The sequence below is a fragment of the Calliphora vicina genome, chromosome 4 (assembly GCF_958450345.1).
Source record: "Calliphora vicina chromosome 4, idCalVici1.1, whole genome shotgun sequence".
NCBI classification, from domain to species: Eukaryota; Metazoa; Arthropoda; class Insecta; order Diptera; family Calliphoridae; genus Calliphora; species Calliphora vicina.
The window spans coordinates 40,878,914-40,898,485 of NC_088783.1; the positions used below are offsets into that span (position 1 = coordinate 40,878,914).

The 19,572-nt window shown below is 30.9% G+C and overlaps 3 protein-coding genes across 4 annotated transcripts in view; 1 reads left to right on the plus strand and 2 right to left on the minus strand.

Moving 5' to 3' along the window:
- Positions 1–351: 351 nt before the first annotated feature.
- The window catches only part of LOC135957205 (uncharacterized), a 75,791-nt gene continuing 56,570 nt past the window's right edge, over positions 352–19,572 (minus strand). Inside the window, exons 1-5 of one of the 2 annotated variants that reach the window (XM_065507899.1) lie at positions 3,823–4,024; positions 3,552–3,759; positions 2,407–2,602; positions 2,159–2,272; positions 352–1,416 (exon numbers count right to left, since the gene is read on the minus strand). In XM_065507899.1, the coding sequence (XP_065363971.1) occupies positions 447–1,416; positions 2,159–2,272; positions 2,407–2,602; positions 3,552–3,759; positions 3,823–3,966 (1,632 nt within the window). In that variant the 5' untranslated portion in view covers positions 3,967–4,024 and the 3' untranslated portion in view covers positions 352–446. Of the gene's footprint in view, positions 1,417–2,158; positions 2,273–2,406; positions 2,603–3,551; positions 3,760–3,822; positions 4,025–19,572 lie in introns of those variants that run through there. The other variant, XM_065507900.1, reaches the window with a different exon arrangement.
- LOC135957604 (cytoplasmic dynein 1 intermediate chain-like) lies at positions 11,850–15,968 on the plus strand. Its single transcript, XM_065508380.1, has 6 exons — positions 11,850–11,913; positions 12,274–12,404; positions 13,865–14,065; positions 14,128–14,417; positions 14,480–14,957; positions 15,329–15,968. The coding sequence occupies exons 1-6, from the start codon at positions 11,909–11,911 to the stop codon at positions 15,847–15,849; spliced, it is 1,626 nt and encodes a 541-aa protein (XP_065364452.1). The 5' UTR covers positions 11,850–11,908; the 3' UTR covers positions 15,850–15,968.
- On the minus strand, positions 16,122–18,269 carry LOC135956546 (transcription factor grauzone-like). Its single transcript, XM_065507078.1, has 2 exons — positions 18,147–18,269; positions 16,122–18,078 (listed from the first exon to the last, which is right to left on the minus strand). The coding sequence occupies exons 1-2, from the start codon at positions 18,267–18,269 to the stop codon at positions 16,531–16,533; spliced, it is 1,671 nt and encodes a 556-aa protein (XP_065363150.1). The 3' UTR covers positions 16,122–16,530.

Here is a 19,572-nt window from a genome sequence, read left to right on the forward strand (position 1 = left end):
ATAAAGGACAACATATTTGTGGTTTTTGTAAAACTCTATTTTCCAGGGATATCAAGCATTAATGTAACTTTTAGGTATAATTTTAAGCTTAAAAATGGAAGTATTTAATTTTGACAATTATTTTAACAAATTTACTGATTTTTGGCTTTTTAGTATTAACATTATTTATTATTTTTTGGGTATATTAGGAACCATAGAAAACAATAAACCATATTGAAGTAGAATAATATAAAACAAACTTGATACACTACCTAGTAACTTACCAGTTTTCTTTCTTCTACTCGTTTTTAGAGAATCTAAGTTAATGTTAAAGAAAGGTACACATTTTCAACAAGATGAAACAAATATATGTATGTAAATAAAACTTATTTATTTTAAAATGTAAGAAAATATAGTCAACAGCTTAAGTTATAAATTGTTTGTCCATTTTATCATCTATTGTTACATTACAAATCCTCCTCTGCTGCTGGATTTTTTGCTCTATAAAGTTCCGTACACAATTCCGTTACTTTACGACGAAGAACTTTACCCGAAATGGTTTTAGGAAGCTGCTCGACAAAATATACTCCACCGCGCAGATGTTTAAAATTTTGCAATTTAGTGGACTGTTTATAGACCTCTTCCTCTGTTAAAGTACTATTAGCAGTTTTTACAACTGCAGCAGCTGGTAAAAAGTTGCACATAACATCGGGAATACCACAAACACACACTTCTACAATATCCGGTAATTCGAGTAAAACATGTTCAATTTTCGTTGGAAAGAAATGGAAGTTGTTGTACTTTAAAATGTCCTTTTTCCGATCAATCACATAAACACAACCCTTATCGTCCACATAACCCAAATCACCTGTATGCACCCAACGTTCTGAATCATATACTTCCGATGTTGCCTCATTATTACCATAATAACCCGACCATGTGTATGGTGTTCGAACATATATTTCACCTACCACAAACTCTTCCAATTTTCTACCATCATCATCGATTACTTTTAGCTCCAGATTGTCAAATAGCTGTCCACAATTGCCCTTGCTTATAGCCAATCCTCCTGCAATACCACCACAAACTTCGCTCATGCCATAACCATTGTATATCAATGCATGTGGTAAGTAATTTTTCATTTTTTCCACTAATTTAAAGGACAGCGGACTACCTAGCATAAAGTATAATTTTACACTTGTCAAATAATCTTTATCGAATTTCGATGAAGCCAACATTAGGGCCAATTGATTTGGTGGCGCCAAAAATAATTCAACATTATAAAGTTTAATAATTTCTAAAGCATCATCGGGATTGAAAGGTTGGTAGCTAATAATACGAGTCATATTCTGAATGGTACCGGTGATGAGGGCAAATATACCAGAAATCCAGTAAATGGAACTGAAGCAAAGAATACTGGGACTGGATGGTAATTTGCTAAAATAGTAATAAATAACAAAAATAATTGTTAACATTTTAAATGGGGAAAATTTGGGAATATTTTGATGGAAGGATGGATATGAAATTATTTTTTTGATTACTATTTTTGCAATCTTTCATTACAACAAATGAACAATATTGGAAAATAGTAGTAAAACTAGCAGCTAAGGGAACAGACTGAATGTAAAAGATCAAAATAAGTTTTTCTAAAACAGTTAACACAAACGCAAAATAATTAGTAAATTTGTTTAATTGAAATCTTAATGAAAACTTTTTTATTTTTGAATGGAAATATTATTTTTAATTCAATTTTTCAAATGAACGAAAAAAATGTATATAGCTAATTTGTAATAGATTAAGGAACAATTCAATATTATTCAATAAATTGTATGTAACAGATTTGAATTAAAAAAATATAATGATTCCATTTAATACGATTGAAGTACTAAAGAATTAAGCCTATAAATTAAATCGTTATGAATGCTTTAATAGAATGGTTAATAAATATATGAAATTTAATATGATTTTAAAAATTGAATTAAGAAATAATTCTTTCGAACTTTTAGTATATGGGGCATTTCATGTCAAGTGAACTAACTTCCGATCGGGATGAAATTTGCACCAAGGTTAGTTCTATTGGATAGTAACTCAGACACAATTTTTCGGAAGACATCTATTTCAAAAGTTTGTTCACTTGACATGAAATGCCCCATATATAAATCTATGATAGATTACTTACAGTATGTTTAAGATACTGGCATGAGATTCACATACACCTTTTGGAAGGCCCGTAGTACCGGATGAACAAATAATTACAGCTGTTTGATCATAACCATCATCCAAATCAACACATCTTAAATATAAAATAAGACCATTTTTTTTAAAGTATTGAAACGTGAAAATTTTTTAAAATATTTATAATTGCCTAAACTTATAATTTCAACAAACATCTACATAAGAAATATATACATATAATGAGTATCTTACCTAAATTCGTTTTCAGTTCCAGTTTCTTTTAAAAATCGTTCCAAACTTGGTACCCCTTCAATGTGATCACGGACTGTAACAATTTTTGTTGATGCCAAACCACACTCAACAAATGATTCCTTAATTTTATCATAAGCAGAACCGTCGCAAAACATAAGTTTCGGTTTAGTAATTGAATAAATATGTTTAATTCCATCTGCAAAACAAACAAAAAAATATGGTTAATATCTAATAAACAATTTTTAAATTTATATAAGATTTATAAAACTAAATTTCCATACAACAAACATATGTTTGTTTTAAAAAAATTGCGAATACCGACCGTACATCAAAAAAATCATTTGTATTATATGAACATCGAATACAGTTTTTGTATTGACGATGAAATTATATTATGATACATGAGTATTGTAGTGTGAAAATGCCTTTATGAATATGGGAGTAATTGTTTAAATAATTTCTTTAGAAGTAGATTTTATAAATTAGTACAATAATAACAACAAGTAAGTAAGTATGGTCGACCAAGCCCGTCCATATAATACCATACACTGAATAAATGAACAAAAACATTTAAAATTTCAATTATTTATATTCGTGAGTGATTTTTGGAAGTGGGTAACCAATAATGGACCCATCATCATAAAATTAGGTAACATGACTTCCGTAAATATAAATAAAACTTATTTTGAGTGAAAATTGTTAAACATTTATGACCGATAAAGTCCTATTTCCGGAAGACATTTGTATGGGGGCTATGTGAAATAATGGACGATTTCAGTCAGTTTCAAAAGGCTTCATTCGAAAAAATGCATGTGCCAAATTTGATCGAAATATCGTCAAAATTGCGACCTGTACATTGCGCACAAGGTTTACATGAAGAGCCAGTCAGCCAGACGGACGGAGTATATCATGACAAAAATGTAATTTACTGCATTTATTAACACATCCAACGTTCGGAAAAATTTGTATATATACCAAGGAATATTCTTGGATAATGTGAACAACCTCTTATGAATGAAGATTGTTTTAGTATTCCTTTGGGTAACTAACACGATTTTTATAATTTCAAATTATATTTGAAGTGGACTTTCCAATTAATTTTAATTAATTTTTTTTTATTTTCAGATAACGGAAATTTTTCTTACCTTTATCAAAACTGGGATCTAAAGTGCTGATAGTTAAACCTCTAAACATGCAACCAAATACAAGAGGTGCCAAAAAATCACTATTACCCGCGCATATGCCAATTACTGCAGATTGTTTAATTTTCAGTTTTTCCAAATGTTGAGCCACACGTATGGATAATGTTAAAATTTCCTTATTGGTATATTTTTTATTCGAAGGATAACAAATCTGTTAAACGAAAATAAATTTTTATTTTTTTTACACTTTTTTGCTGCAGCTTCATTTATGTACCTGTGATATATGATCAGGATTTTTTTGCAATGTATCGAAAATCACTGAACCTATAGAGCTGTCCGAATCAAAACGTGATTTGGTTTTCCGGCCGTACCATATTTTATTTGTTCTATCATAAGTTGTTTGATTTTCTAAAACCATTATCAGTTTATTTTTACGTTATAAATATGTATGTGATCTAAGTAAGTTGTTTACTGAAACTGAATTCTAATTGCGGAATGTATTGTTAGAAATACTAAATTTATGTTTGTTTTTATTTAGTTTTTGATAAGTTTACACAAACAATGTTGTATAGTCAGTCAGCTGTTTGTAGTAATACTCAATCGCCACAACACTATTGAGAGCATATTATATTTGTTATAACTTGTGTAGCAGAGTAAAAATTACTATGTAGTAGGTATATCTTAAAAATAAAACATTTAAATAATTGTCGACAACATTAAATTCTCTGGAATAAGTATATACATACATACAAATGTATATAAATGAATAAAAAATGCGCGGGAGTATTTGCCCTTTTCCCATTTTTATACCTTACACCACCATAATGGTGAGTGTATATTGGGTTAGTGCTGTTTGTAACGTACAAAAATATTGTCCCAACACCTACCATAAAGTATACCAATCTGCTCAGGGCCACTTTCTAAGTCAATTAAGCGATGTCCGTCCGTCCATGTAAACCTTGTAATCATAATATAGGTCATAATTTCAAAAATAATTCTACAAAATTTGGTACAAGGTCTTCAATTGCCCCAAGGACTTAGTTATATATCCAAACCAAATTTAGCAATAATAAGTTTTATTTAAGCCGAACTCGCCTCACCAAATAAATCTCTTAAAAATGTTGGTATTCCAATAAAATTCAATACAAATAATTTATATATATACAAAAGTCATAGCACTAACTTTTATAACGATCGCTCCATAATTTGTCATAGCTCCCATATAAATCCCGCTCCGAAAATAATTTTAATGAGTATAGATTTCTTAAAAATGTTTATATTCAAATAAAATTCTACACAAATATTCATAATACTATCAAAATTGGTGTCATATATTAAAGCTTTCATGTAGCTTGATACCAAAATCCTATGGACTTAAAAATATTTAAAATAAGGACTTAAAATTCTATAAACCAATGTATACTTTCATAACCTCAAATACATTCTTAAATATTTCACATTACATTTAACCATTTTGTTATATGTAGGTTTTAAAATCGCCAAAACATCATTTTATTAATAATATGAAGTAAAATATAATTTTTAACCGATATTTTTTTTCGAATTCGTAAAAATAATAAAATTAAAAGTCATAATTTTCGCTTAATATTGTATATTCATAATAAGGCTGGTAATATATTATTTATGTATTATACAATTTAGTTTAAGTCGTTGATAATGTTGTCATTTCTTTTATTTACCAAATATTGTGTAATCAGTTATGATGTGAAAATCAATGGTATTATCACAAAGTCTGGGAAGTTAAAATCACCTAATTCCAAAAGAATTTCACAATTAAATTCGGCAAAAACATATAATTTTTAAAAGGTGCGTGTCAAAATGATAAGGTCACTTTACTTTTGTTTATCTAAAAATACAAAAAGTGTTGAATGGTAATATTGTATAAAATACTTGTATAAAATACATGTAAGAATCCTTTCCTCTCATTTGATTACTGTTAGTTGTATTTATAAACCGAAATAACGACAAGAGTTATATATTCGGCTCTGCTGAATTTTGTATATCCACCATCAATATGGATCAATTATGGACCGATCCTCACAAAAGTTGGTAGAAAGATTATGTCCATTTTCATAATATCATTATTTCAATATTATTATTTTCATAATAATTATAATAAGACAATTATGAATGCTCAAATCATTTTCTGTGGGGGGCGTAGGGACAAATGTTGCCCGATTTTCGCCATACTTTACAGTATAATTTCAGAGTACTTAGAAATAATTTTTGCTGGATTGATTGGATTGCTGCATAATCAACATATTTATGTTTGGCAAAATTATTTAAAACATCTGAAAAATTACGGTAAAAATAAAAACCAAATGTGACATAATTTGGTTCTAAGGGTATAATGTTTAGACATACCATTAAAGCACATTATTTCGGTGGCGATTCCCTAATGGTTTGGGCTGCGTTTAGATCAAGTAGAACCATTATTATATTGTTTCCTTCAACTAGAATTAATAGTTTGGATTCCCAGGTTTGCTATCATATCATTTTGGATAAAAATCGTGCCATCAACTAAAAGCCGGCACGATCACGAGATCTTAATGCTATAGAGAACATGTGAGGACTTCTAGTGAAAAACATCAGTATATTTCGGTTGAAGAGTTGAATTAAAATATTCAATGATTGGCGGTATATATGGATAAGATTACTAGAGAATTTCGTAAATAGTATGCCTAATCGCATTTATAAAACAATAAATAAAAATACTCAATGTATCAATCGAAAAAAATGTCGATAAGGTGAAATAATATGTACTGACTTTATAATTTTGACACGCACCTTATATCAATCGATTAGTCTAATCAAATAGTTGTAGTACTTGGCAATCAATCGATTATCATTTCAAGTACATATTTATTTAAATCTTAAGTTTAAGATAATCCAAGACAAATTAAATTTTCCATGAGTGGTAAGGGTTAATATAAGTTGGTAATTTCTTGAAATTAACTTTCCGAAGCCCCCAAATAACTTAGATACATCAATATATCCGCAATAGTACTGGTTCGGTCGCTATTTAAATTCGGGTAATGGCTGAGATATAAGCAAAAACCTACGACTACCTCGATTTTTGACATATTTTTTATCTATGTATATCTGGATTACTAAGTCATTAACGTAGACAATATGGATATCTAATGATAAGACATTTCAAAGAAACTCGGACCGACAATGGATGAAAATCATGAAAAATATTTTTTTAACTGAACCAATTTTTTTCTTCCCAAATTATTTTTAGCAAATTATTTTTTTCAACAAAAATTTTACCAAAACAATTAATTTCGCCTAAAATTTTTTTCCACAAATTAAATTTTTTTATCATCAACAATTGTTTTCAATCTTTATCTTTAATTATATTTTGGTGAAGGGTATATAAGATTCGGCACAGCCGAATATTAACACTCACTTTATTTTATATTACCTTGTATATCTCCTCTTTAAATTTTCCATATTTATTAAGTTTTAACTTATACAGAAATTCCGAGATTATCAATATAGAATACAAGTTTCATTTCTATTTAGAAATTCAAAGCTTATCATAATCTGCTAGAAACAAATCAACAACAGAAAAAAGTAAACAAATAAATGAAGGCTTGTCATGTACTACAATCTTTTTATTAATAAATTTAAGAGGAGGGTGCCATGACTTTACAAAAAATATGTTTAATTAGACTATTTAGTAGTTCAACTATGCAAATTTGATATTAAAGTTTTATTCTGATTAAAAAATGTTATAACAAATAAATCTTTCCACTTCATATAAAATTAAAAAAAAAAGAAATGAATGTCACCATGCGATTAAGAGCTAAAAACTACTAATTTTTCTAGATTTCAATGTTAGTTTATTTATACATATGTATGTATATACAGTGGTGGCCACGAATTTAAGACAAAAATAGTTTGCTAAATTCCACGTGATTGTCAATTATTTTTTCAAATATTTCCACACATATGTATGCATGAGGACTGTTTTAACACACAAATGTGTTTTATTCGACTGTGTCAATTCATACATATTCACCACGAACACATAAAATTTTTATACAGCTTGACCAAAAAAATTTTTTTTTAAATAAACATATTTTCTCACATTTATATCATTATATTTTTATTATTATAAAATATTCAGACCAAATTTCGTATTTTTATTTCCATTAGTTTCGGTCATATCATGTTATTAACAGCGGATGTTCGCTGAGGTGGGTCAACGTATTTCCACATATCTTTGTCCATATATGTTTTACCGATTTTTCCAAACATTTTCCAGAAACTAGAAACATTAATAATAAATTTCATACCCTTAGAGGTCCTTTTATTTTGGCTCTATCGCACTTAAAATTCAGTTGATGAAAAAAATGCAAGTATTTGTCTTAAATTGGTGGCCACCACTGTACATTAGGGGTATAACCAAATTATGGCCCTAGCATCACGTGATGCTCAATTTTTATTTATTGATTTATTTATTTACGAAAACTAATATTTCGTGAAATTTTGGAAAACAAGAACCACATCTACAAAATCATGTTTCCAAATGTGCAAAAATTTTTAAAAACTTGTTCCTGAAATATTCTCGAAATGGACTGACAGACTCACTTAATCATGGTGATGGACATACAAATAAAATCTACATTTAAAATTTAAGCGATTGTTGTGGTTAAATTTTGTTCTTAATAATATTTAGTATTCTATTTGGATACAACAGGGCCATTTTCATATTTAGAAATAAATTCAAACGTTATCCCCCTAAGGTACATGTATGAATAAATTTTTCTACAAACACAAACTTTTCACGTGAGATTATTTATATTCTTTAATCATACTTATAATCAATATAATATAAAATTAATTTGCAAAAAGCTTCTGCATATTTTTTAAATTTTTGCATTGTCATTCAGCATTCATTAACGAATTCGCAAGTTGCTAAGGTAATAGTTTGCAACAATAAACACTTCCCTCAATCTGTTAAATACACCTTCTTCAAGTGCCTAATATATTTTTATACTTAAGATAAATATTTAGTATAGGCAATATGTCTAATAAAAATATATGTTCAAACTAAAGAACTGTGTGTAAATTTCCATAAGGCAAATTTATAGTTCATCGAAACATTTTCATTTGATAACAATTAAGAGAGGGATGGGGTCAATTATGGATCCTCAAAAAAGTTCGTAGAAAGATTTGGGTTCATATAAAACTTGTATATGTCCAATTTCATCACGATATTAATTATTATAAGACAATTATGAATGTTCAAATCATTTCCTATGGGGACTAGGAACAAATGTTGCCCGATATTCGGTATATTTTACAGTATAATTTCAGAGTACTTCTAACAAATTTAGGAGGATTGCAGTATAATCAACATATTTATGACTTTTCAAACAGTATTCCGGGTCGACATTTGTATGGGGTCAATCGATGCAGAACGATAGATGCAGAACGCTCTCTCTAGGATACGTTTCAGTTTGGAACAGATTATCCGATATTGGCTGAATTCGTTTTTGTCCTCAAAAGATGAACAGTTCTTTTGGATCGGAATCCTTATGTTGCCAGAAAGATGGGAAAAGGTCATAGCTAACAATGGCCAATACTGTGAATAAATTTATATTGTACAAATGTTTCAAAATAAAAGCGAAAAATTTAAAAAAAATTCCGCATTTTTAAGTCATACACCCAATAGTTATCATAATTCTTCCAAAAATATTAAGTTAACAAACAATGAATAGACTTATCCAATCATTTAAATACACAAAATTTTCAGTTTTAAACTATAAAAATGGTTGTACGCCAATTCAAAATATTTTACTAGCGGTACTGCTATTATCATGTTCGCAACTGTACATATATTTGAAAATCCAGTGATTGTATCTCATAAAAAAATGACATGAGAAAGAAGTAAAGGGTGTTTTTTTAAGTCTGATAAAACTTACGAAAGGGTTAACTGTGAAACGAACTGTCATACGGCGCTCACTTTTTGACATTTATGACCAGTATGCTCTGGCAAATCATAATTGGTCGTTTCACAAGATATCATGTCATAATGTTCTAAAATTTCACGTTTCGGCGGCTCGACTTAACCGACTCTTAGGCGTTGATAGTGTGGCAGCAAGGAACTTACTCAGACTATCAGAGTTCTTTGGTAAAACCCCTGCGGGTAGGTCACACTAGGATACTGTATGAGGCTGGTCTTATTGGTAAGGACATTATTCCATCTGGAATCTCTGACTATAAGGTCGCGACCTTCAACTTCGGTGCATCACCCCCAGTAGAGTTCCCCATTAGTGATAAGTGGGTTGGATCCGATCAACTGTTTGATGGGTGCGCAGTTTTCACCGACGGATCCAAGATGGACTCTGGTACAGGGGCCGGGGTTTATTTGGTCGACAATAATATCAAGCGCTCATATAGACTCTCTAACGACTCTCCAGGCAGAGATCTTCGCGATCTGGATAGCCATAGAGTTGATAAAGGCACACGTCAATAGAGGGTCTGCAGTAACTATATATGTAGACAGTCAGGCGGCACTAAAGGCTCTGGAATGTCATTTAATACACTATTGGTATCAATCCTGGATCAATAGGTCAGATTGCAAAGTGTCCAGGGCCTTATGGCCAAAACTGAATGCAAACGCATTCAGAATGCAAACGCATTCAGTTTTTTCAGGATTCTAGTATGAGTGATAACCGGTCATTGCTCAATTGGAGCCTTTAAGGGTAAATGGGATAATGGCACACAAGACTTCTATAGAGTGTGTGGAGATGCAGAGGAGCTATAGACAGTAGAGCACATCATGTGCAACTGCCCTAGGTTACAGGGTCACAGACTTAGATGGCTAGGAAATAGATTTCTGGACGAACTTGATAGTGTTGCTGGCTGCAAACTGAGCAACATACTAGGTTTCACTAAGGGATTAGGGTGGCTACTTAAGGGACGTTCTACGGCGATTCCAAATCCGTAACAAGTTCTCTCTTTCTTTCTTTCTCTTTTTAACAGGCGGTGTTTGGACTCTTCTTTTATTCTAAATCTATCCTCACTGTTTATATCTATTGAAGGGAATCACAATCACTCATATCCAAATTTTGTCTAATAAACAAAGTTTTCGCATATGGAGTGAGATCAATACACAACAGACTACAAAAACAGCTAGGTGCGGTTTACACGCTGGTGGCATCTTCGGACCTTATCTCCACAAAATTGGACTAACAGAATGCCTAATAAATTCACCAAAACGATTTTTTTCGAAATTCAATCTATGTATTTCGAATTTTATTTAAATTTTTCAAAACATGTTTAAGATACGACATTTTTACCTAGAATATCTATCTATAAAGCCATCTTATGGTGTCAACATGTGGCCATCGATACTATTAATTAAAATACTTCTGCTAACTATTAATGTGTTGATTCGAATAAATATTCACGTAATTGGTGCAGTACAAAACAAAAACGTAAGTCTTTTTATAAAACTTATTTTTACCACAGTTCCATCTAAATTTAAAACTTTCTGAGTCAAGTGGTTTTTTTATTACAAACGAGTACATTAAATAAAATTAATATAAAGATTTATTTAGTATAGTTTAAATGTGGCTGTTAGACGAAGCAAATACATTTTTATTGAAATAATAATAATAGATTTTAATTTTTATCTGAATTAAATTTGATCATGGATAATTCGAATACCAAAAAATCTAATAACAAATACGAGAATCAAATAATTCTTAGAAAAGCAAAATTGGAAAAAATGCGCAAAGAAAGAGAATTATTGCAATTTGAAAAATTAAAGCGTGATATGGCAATACAAGAAAATGTTGAGGAAATTCGTAAAAAAAATGAAATTCGCGAAAAGGCGACACAAATCATCAACGATTCGTAGGTTTAAATTACCCTCAATTTCTGGTTATTTTTTATCGTAACGATATCTGAAAGTTTTCTTACTAAATTATACTTTAAATTTTTACAACACAAAACTTTTTTATATTGTATGTAAAAGCACTATTCCACGAGTACATTTGTGTGGGAGCCAGATGAAAATTACCGATCACAAGAATGGTTCTTCCTTGTGTCAAAAGTATAATATCTGTCAATTTAATAAAATTTTCATAATTACGAGCTTAACAGATAGAGTGACGGACTTACATGGTTGTGTAGTAGATAAATATGTTTACAGGCAGCTTATCGTTATGAAAAACAATAACCAGACTTTGAGAAAACGGAGAATAAACTCTTAACTTTTTTTATGTTTTTATAGAGAAATTGATAAAATACTCTGCGAAGTAAATAAATTTAATGAAAATTCTAAAAGTGAACAGACTGTGGTTCTAGAACCACAAACAATGAGGTAAGAACTATGTAGGGCATATAATAAAATATACTACCTAGAAGCGTTACTGAGACACAAAAGACTTAAGTCTGTTGTCAAAACCCTAAGTTTTGCAACAACAAAATACATGTAAAGCAATGTATTTGGTTGTTGTGTCAGCCAGAATTAATTTTACACTCAGTTGCGCCTTTAGTTCTACCCTATGATGTAGCGCCTCATTTTATAAAACGAAACGTTTTAAAATATTTAATATTTTCAATCATGTTTTTTATCTTTGTGGATTCTTTTTAAAAAATTTTATAATTTTTTTTATTAATACAAATGTTCTTAATTCTTCAATTGTTTTCTTTTTTATTTGCTATTTGATTAATCAAATAGAAATCAAAGTGACAAAATGCTTAAGTTGAAATGCTGTAATTTGCCAATAACGGAAATTCCACCCATAGAGACTATCACTCATTCAAAACAGACCCAAACCGATATTTCACGACTTTATATACAAACCGATGGTAAGTAAGCAAATGATAACAAGTAACAATTGGGCTGTGCCGAATTGTATAAACACTTCACCAAAGTTTACTTTAAGATAGAGATTGAAAACAATTGTTGGTGAATTTTTTTTTTTTTGGTTGAAAACATTTTTGGTTGAAAAAAATTGTTTCCAGATTTTTATCCATTATCGGCTCGAATTTCTATGGCGTTTCTATCGTCGCAAATTATTTCATAGCCTCGTTTTGTTTTTTTGCCTTCGACAATTTTTGGTCTTGTTCTGGTGCGTGTGTTATGTAAGGCTTCGTATAACGGTTCCTATTCTACGTCGTTTACACCAATCGCGTGTCTTTTAATTTGGACAAACCCTGGTGGGAGACCATAAAAACTCATTGATACTGGTGAAGTACCATTTACAAATTGATGGAGTACCATTTATAACTCGACTAATGAACAGGTGAAGTACCGTTATCACTTCTGATTTTGATAACAAGGTTTAAGCGTTCCAGTATCCTATATAAAGATATAGGTCTACTAGGGACTTACTTAAATCGACGTGGGGTACCCTGGCTTTTTGATTGCATACCTTGTCAATGATCGGATAATTAAAAATTTATATGTGAAATATTGACTATCAATCAATACCTCCGTGGACAAAAATGGTTCACTCTGCACTTGAACAACGTTGGGAAATATTGCAAACTTATTTCCAAATTGAGTGCTATGTTGTCCAAACAGTTCGTTCGTTGAAAGTAGATTTTGGACGAAAAGGAGCAACAACATCGAGGCTATGCTAAGATATGCTATTTTTTGTAATATGAACTTGGATAATATTTGGTATCAGCTGGATGCCGCTGGAAGTCATACAATTCATCAAACAATCGATATTTTGCGCACTAAGTTCGGCAATCGTGTTATCAGCCGTCTTGGCAATGGAAATTGGCCGCCTCGGAGCTGCGACTTTTAGACTTTTTCTTGTTGTGTCCGTTAAAGACCGATGCTATGCGAATAATTAAGAAACGATTCACATCTTTAAGGCTAATATCGTCCTAGCCATTCGGGATATAGAACCAGAAACCGTCAACGAAGTCTTGGAAAATTCGACTGAAATGAATGATATCGTGTTCCATAAATAATGGGAATATTTGTTATTACTAATAAAGCCATAATATATCAAAAGAAATTAAGTTTAGTTAATTTTTAAAAAGATATATTTGGACCGCCCTTAACCCAATTATTTTTTATTCATAATTGGACTGTATATTTAGACATTTCTGGGTCGATTTTCTCGAATTTAAATAGGGGATACATATATTGTTTGTAAGTTATTTGGGAGCTTCGGAAAGTAGATTTGAACAGATAGACGGACATGGTGACATCTATAACAATCCAGAATATATATACTTTATGGGGTCGAATTTTTATAAGATTATACATTGTAATTTACAAATATGTTATTTTTAATTTCACTATTCAACAGTTCCTCTAAATAAAGAGTACGAAGATGATGATTTAGAGTATCAAGATGATGCGACACCCCTAAGATTGGTTTGCAAGTTTTCATCAAATTTACCACCTGGTATTCTAAGTCCCGGATTACCGAAATTAATGGATATCCCACCGGCATTAACACCAATAGATAAAGAAAGTCCCTGGAGGTTTTTGAAAGAGAAAAATAAAAGTATATAAAAGCTTAACACTTGGAATATGCAATGAATTTTGCTACATATTTTTTTTTTTTAGAAATATTGGAACAACAATGTGAAGCAATGATATTATCAGAAGATTTTCATAAATCTCTAAAGCGTGTTAGCGTTGCCATGGAGAAAGTTATAAGCACAAATAAAAATATATATGTTGACTATATTGGCGGTGTAAATGATGACAGTATATATGGCAACAATTCAAAGGGTTTACTCAGTTTAAATCATGTTTTTTGTAATAAAAATTTGACGGACAATCGTTGCATTACATGTATAGACTGGTCCACACATTGTCCGGATCAAATTGCAACATCCTATTATAAAAATGAGGTAGTTTATGGCAGTAAAATTAAATTTAATTCTTGATTGAGATTTTTAATTGTACATTTTAGGAGACTTCTTTTGCTACGGGTGAGGATGTGATCATTTGGAATCGTAACTTTAACGATCAAACTCCAGAACGTGTATTCCATTGTCATAGTTCGGTGATGTGTGTGTGTTTTTCAAAATTCAATCCCAATTTAATAATAGGTGCTACCTATTCGGGACAAATTGTTTTCTGGGACAATCGTCTGAAAACGTCCATACCGATGCAATGTACAAAATTGAATTATAAAGCTCATACTCAGCCTATATGTTGTTTGCGTGTAATTGGTGACGATAGCTCTCATAATATAATATCTATATCGTCAGATGGCAAATTATGCTCATGGAATTTGGACATGTTGTCGTTTCCGCTTGATGTTATGCAACTGCAATTAGATGTATCGGAAAAAATAAAAAAGCCAATTGCAGTTAACTGTATGGATTTTTCGTCAGACGGTACTAATAGTTTAGTGTTAGGTGGAGAAGAAGGTTATGTTTATTCAGGTAAGATCAGCATATGTATTTACAAGTACTCAACTTTCGTATGGGCTACATTTCAATAGTTATATCTTGTAAAAATTTAACATTGTATGAAAATTGTAACATGGTGCTACATGATCATATATCGTTAGCTTAGTGTGCAAACGTGCTAGGTTCCTTTTCACAAAAAACGCCCTCAAATCCTTATAACAAGTTTGACACTATTAAATATTTAATAACTTAATTTTATTCAATTCTTTTGTAGCGATTTGTATTAAAATCTAAATTTTCATAAAAAGTGTACTTAGCACGATTGCACATTAAGCTAACGATATGTATGTTGACAATCGCAGAATCCCTATTGATTGTATAAATATAATTAACTTATTCTATAGCCTTTCGTTATGGTTACGAGTCGGGTATTAATAATCGTTATGAAAAACATGAAGCTCCCGTCACTAGCATCTCGGCGCACTACAATCAAGCATCAACAGATTTTGGCAATTTATTTCTTACCTCATCCATTGATGGCACCATCAAATTATGGTCATTAGACAACTCCAGGGCTTTACAAACTTTTAAAAATAACTACAATTATGCTATGGATGTTGCCTGGTCCCCAGTACATCCAGCTCTATTTGTTGCGGCCGATGATAGTGGACATTTAGATTTATACAATCTTAATGAAAATATTCATGAACCCACAAAATCGATTACTATTAAAGGAGAGACTGCCATCAATCGTGTATCATGGAATACAAATGGGCAACATATTGCAGTTGGTACTGAGAAGGGTGAGTTGTATTTATACAACGTTTCCGAGGATCTGGCAAATCCGGTAAACGATGAATGGTCTACTTTTAGTAATACACTTCGTGATATATACGTAAATTATGACATTGAATGTTCCGAATAACTTATTAGTGAATATAAATATAAAAATATTAGGATTAAGATTTTAAAATATACAAAATATTTATTATGTTTAATTACATGTGTATTAAATATAAATAAACTTATTAACGGAGCTTCGAATATATTTTTTAAGTCTATTGACCTCATTACTATCGTCTAGTAAGTTTATTGCAAGAACGTTTGAATGATAACTTTAGCCTGGTAAACCAGGAAGCGTTTACTATCATTCGAAGAGTTTTCGATTGATAATGTTGTAAAATTGCAACATCGGAGTTGCTGAAGCTGCCCCATAACTCTATTCCATATGTCCACATAGGTTTTAATACTGTTTTATAACGTAAAGCCAGTACTTTCGTTATCTTATAATATTATGGTGTTCTTTTTTTTGTTTTTATGTGGTCTTTCCATGTTAGTCGTCTATCTAAGTGCATTCCAAGATATTTTCCACAATTCGAATTCGGAATTTGTTGTCTGTCGATATACTCGTATACAGCTGGACAATAGCCTTTTCTTAGAGCAAAAGTGATATGAGATGACTTTTCTATATTCCTCTTTTTTAAATAATTTGAAATAACGTCAACGTGACTCTGCAACATTCTTGAGGCTTCCATTTGGGATATTGGACATTAAACTTCTCCAAGAAGGCCTGCTACTCAACCTTATTACTCAGCGTGAAGGTAACTTAAAGTATAACTTGATTTGTAACTTGTTCAAAATCAATTTTTAGTTTTTCCAAACGATGCTTTCTGCCCTTTTCCCACTCAACAGGGTGAGCTGTTTTACGATGATGATGGTATTTGGAGTTAATTTTAAAGGTTTTCGGGCAATCTTGACACTGATACAATGCTTCACCTGTATGAGTGGCAATGTGTTCTTGTAAATTTTTCGGTCTTTTAAATCCCTTATCGCAATGCGGGCATTTATGTTTTCTTTCGATTTCGTGTACAAATTTTCTATGATTCATTAGACCGCGTTCACTACCTGAAACTTTCCCACATATACTGCAAATGTACACGGTAGAGCCATCGTTATGATATGCAGCTTTATGGCGTTTTAGATTTGTACTCGATGCTAATTCCGTACCGCATTCGTCACAGGGAAATTTAGGCTTTTCAATACCTTCATGTTCTTTCAGGTGTTTTTTAAGTGCACCAATGCCGTGCAGAGTTTTACCGCACTGATCACAAACTCTATTATCATTATGGACCAATTTAATGTGAGCTTTAAGTTGAACTTCCAGAACGTATGCTTTCTCACATTCGTTGCATTTAAAATCTTTATTGCCCGTAACATGCGTTAACAAATGACGTTCTAAATTTTGTTTTTGTTTAAAAATCTTTTGACATACCGTACATTCAAATGTGAGCTGTGTTACCTCGTGAATAGTTCTTTTATGAAGTTTAAGATTAAATTTACTGGTACTAAGTTTACCACATATGTCGCATTTGTGTATCTCTGGATTTATATGGAGACGTATGTGTTCAACCAAAGCACAGCGACGATAAAATGTTCGTTCACAGCATTTGACATAACATCTGGCATTGTGTTTGTCCTTAAAATGCCGCTTTAACAAGTCGAAATTGGAAAATATTTCACTACAAACATCACATTCTAGTTGTGATTTCCATTCCGCTATAAATTCATTATGTTTTCGAAATTTTTCTAAGGCTGGATGAAGGCGTGTTTTATTTTCAGTGTCTTTAGGTTTTTTTATTGCTAAAGTTTCGTCACCATCATTGATAGCAGCTAATTTTTCAGTTTCTTTTGACTTTCGAACTCTACGAGATTTAGGTTCACTTTTATTGTCTAAATTATTACACAAATTGGTCACTTTATCCTGTATTTCTTTACTGCTTTTTAAAGACTTTTGGGCTTTCAATAATTCGCTTATAGGTTTTTTGTAGCACTCGTCATCTTCGTCATCATCATCACTGACCAATTCAGTATCGTCTCCTATGGGATTCTGATCATTTTTAATTGATACATGTTTAAATTCTACCAACTCTCCACCTGCAGTAGCGACGTATTCATCATGCAATAGCACAGTGACTTGTTCTTCTTCTAGTTTAATGTGCAACGGTGATTTCTGGATATTGGTCTGCTCTAGTGACGACCTTGTTTTTAATACCGTTAGATGAAATTCATGAAAGTCCTTTATGTGTATCCAACAGTCCACACAAAGTACCCTACTCTCTCCAGAACTTATTGTATTTATGCATTCTGTGAGTAACTGAAAGACAATAACATTTTTATGAGTTTACAAACATAAACACAACACTTAATATGACCAATCTTTACCATTGGATCAAAGTATTTGACTGTAATTTCATAGATTTCATTACATTCCCCCCAAACATTTTGTAAAGCTTTGTAGTTACTACATGGTGTGCAACACAAACAACAACATAATTTTAAAGACATTTTATCTCTTTAAAAGTAATACAATTTATTTAGCTTAAGAAGTAAATGAAACCAATTCCCTACTTTTTATGCAAACATTTTTTAACGCAAAGTTGCCATATAGTTCTGAGACTTATAATAACCTTAATAGAGATGCCAAACTATATTTTTGTAAATATAAATGTGGGATTTGGCATTATATCCGATATCTGCTTTCGTATATTTTAATTAAAATTATTATAGTCAAGCAAAACTCTACATGCACCCTATGTTTTCATGTATATAACTTTGTATAAAAAAAATAATAATTCAAAAACACAAAAAATCTAGAACGAATGTATTCAGAACTACTTCAGATTCTTTAACGGCAGCCTTGGAACAATTACTTCTGGAACCCGTTTTTGGAATTCTAAAGTCATTCTATAAACGACTTATCTAAGTGATTTAGGAATTAAATCACTTGGATTTTTTTGTAAAAACAAAAATTTCAGAAATTAAAATCATTGAAAAAACATGTTAGAGAGCTATATTCGGTTGTGCCAACTCTTATACACCCTTCACCAAATTATACTTTAAAATAAAGAATTTAAATGTTTTTAGGTAAAAAAAAATTCAATTTTTTTTTTAATTTCAATTTCTTTTTTAATTTTTAGGTGAAACAAATTTTGGTCAAACATTGAAAATTGAGGTTTTCCTGGTTCTTATTTATAATTTATATGGGGGCTTGGGGAAATCATGGAGCGATTCCTACCATATTCAACAGAGTTAGCCCTTTTATCATGAGAATAACGTGTGTAAAATTTCATAGCATTAACTGCAATATATTGAAACAAAATATAAATTTTGTGAAAAACTTATTTTTTGCAGGTTAGCTGACATTTTGGTCCATAACTCTGCTTCAACTGGAACGATTTGCTGATTCTGTGTTTTACACAGACAGAAAGACGTAACATAGCTAAATTGATTTAAAATTTCATAAGGATCAAGAAACTATATACATACTTAAGGAATATTTTTCAGTGTTACACACGAAATGACAAATTTATATACCCACATTCACCAATTTTTGTAGTGAATAGTTAAAATTCGCCAACAAACAACACATACAGTGAATGTCACTTAAAATCGTACACCATCGTAGTCAAATTTTATTCATTAGTTTTAGAAAGTTGATGTTTTGGAAATATTTTAAAATGCTATTTTTATATTGTGTGTGGTATTCATAGCTGTAAATTGTGAATATTTTTATTCAAAATATTTCCAAAAACTTAATTATTTTTGAATTTTAGTTATATTTAAAAAAATAAATTGATATTGAAATCAT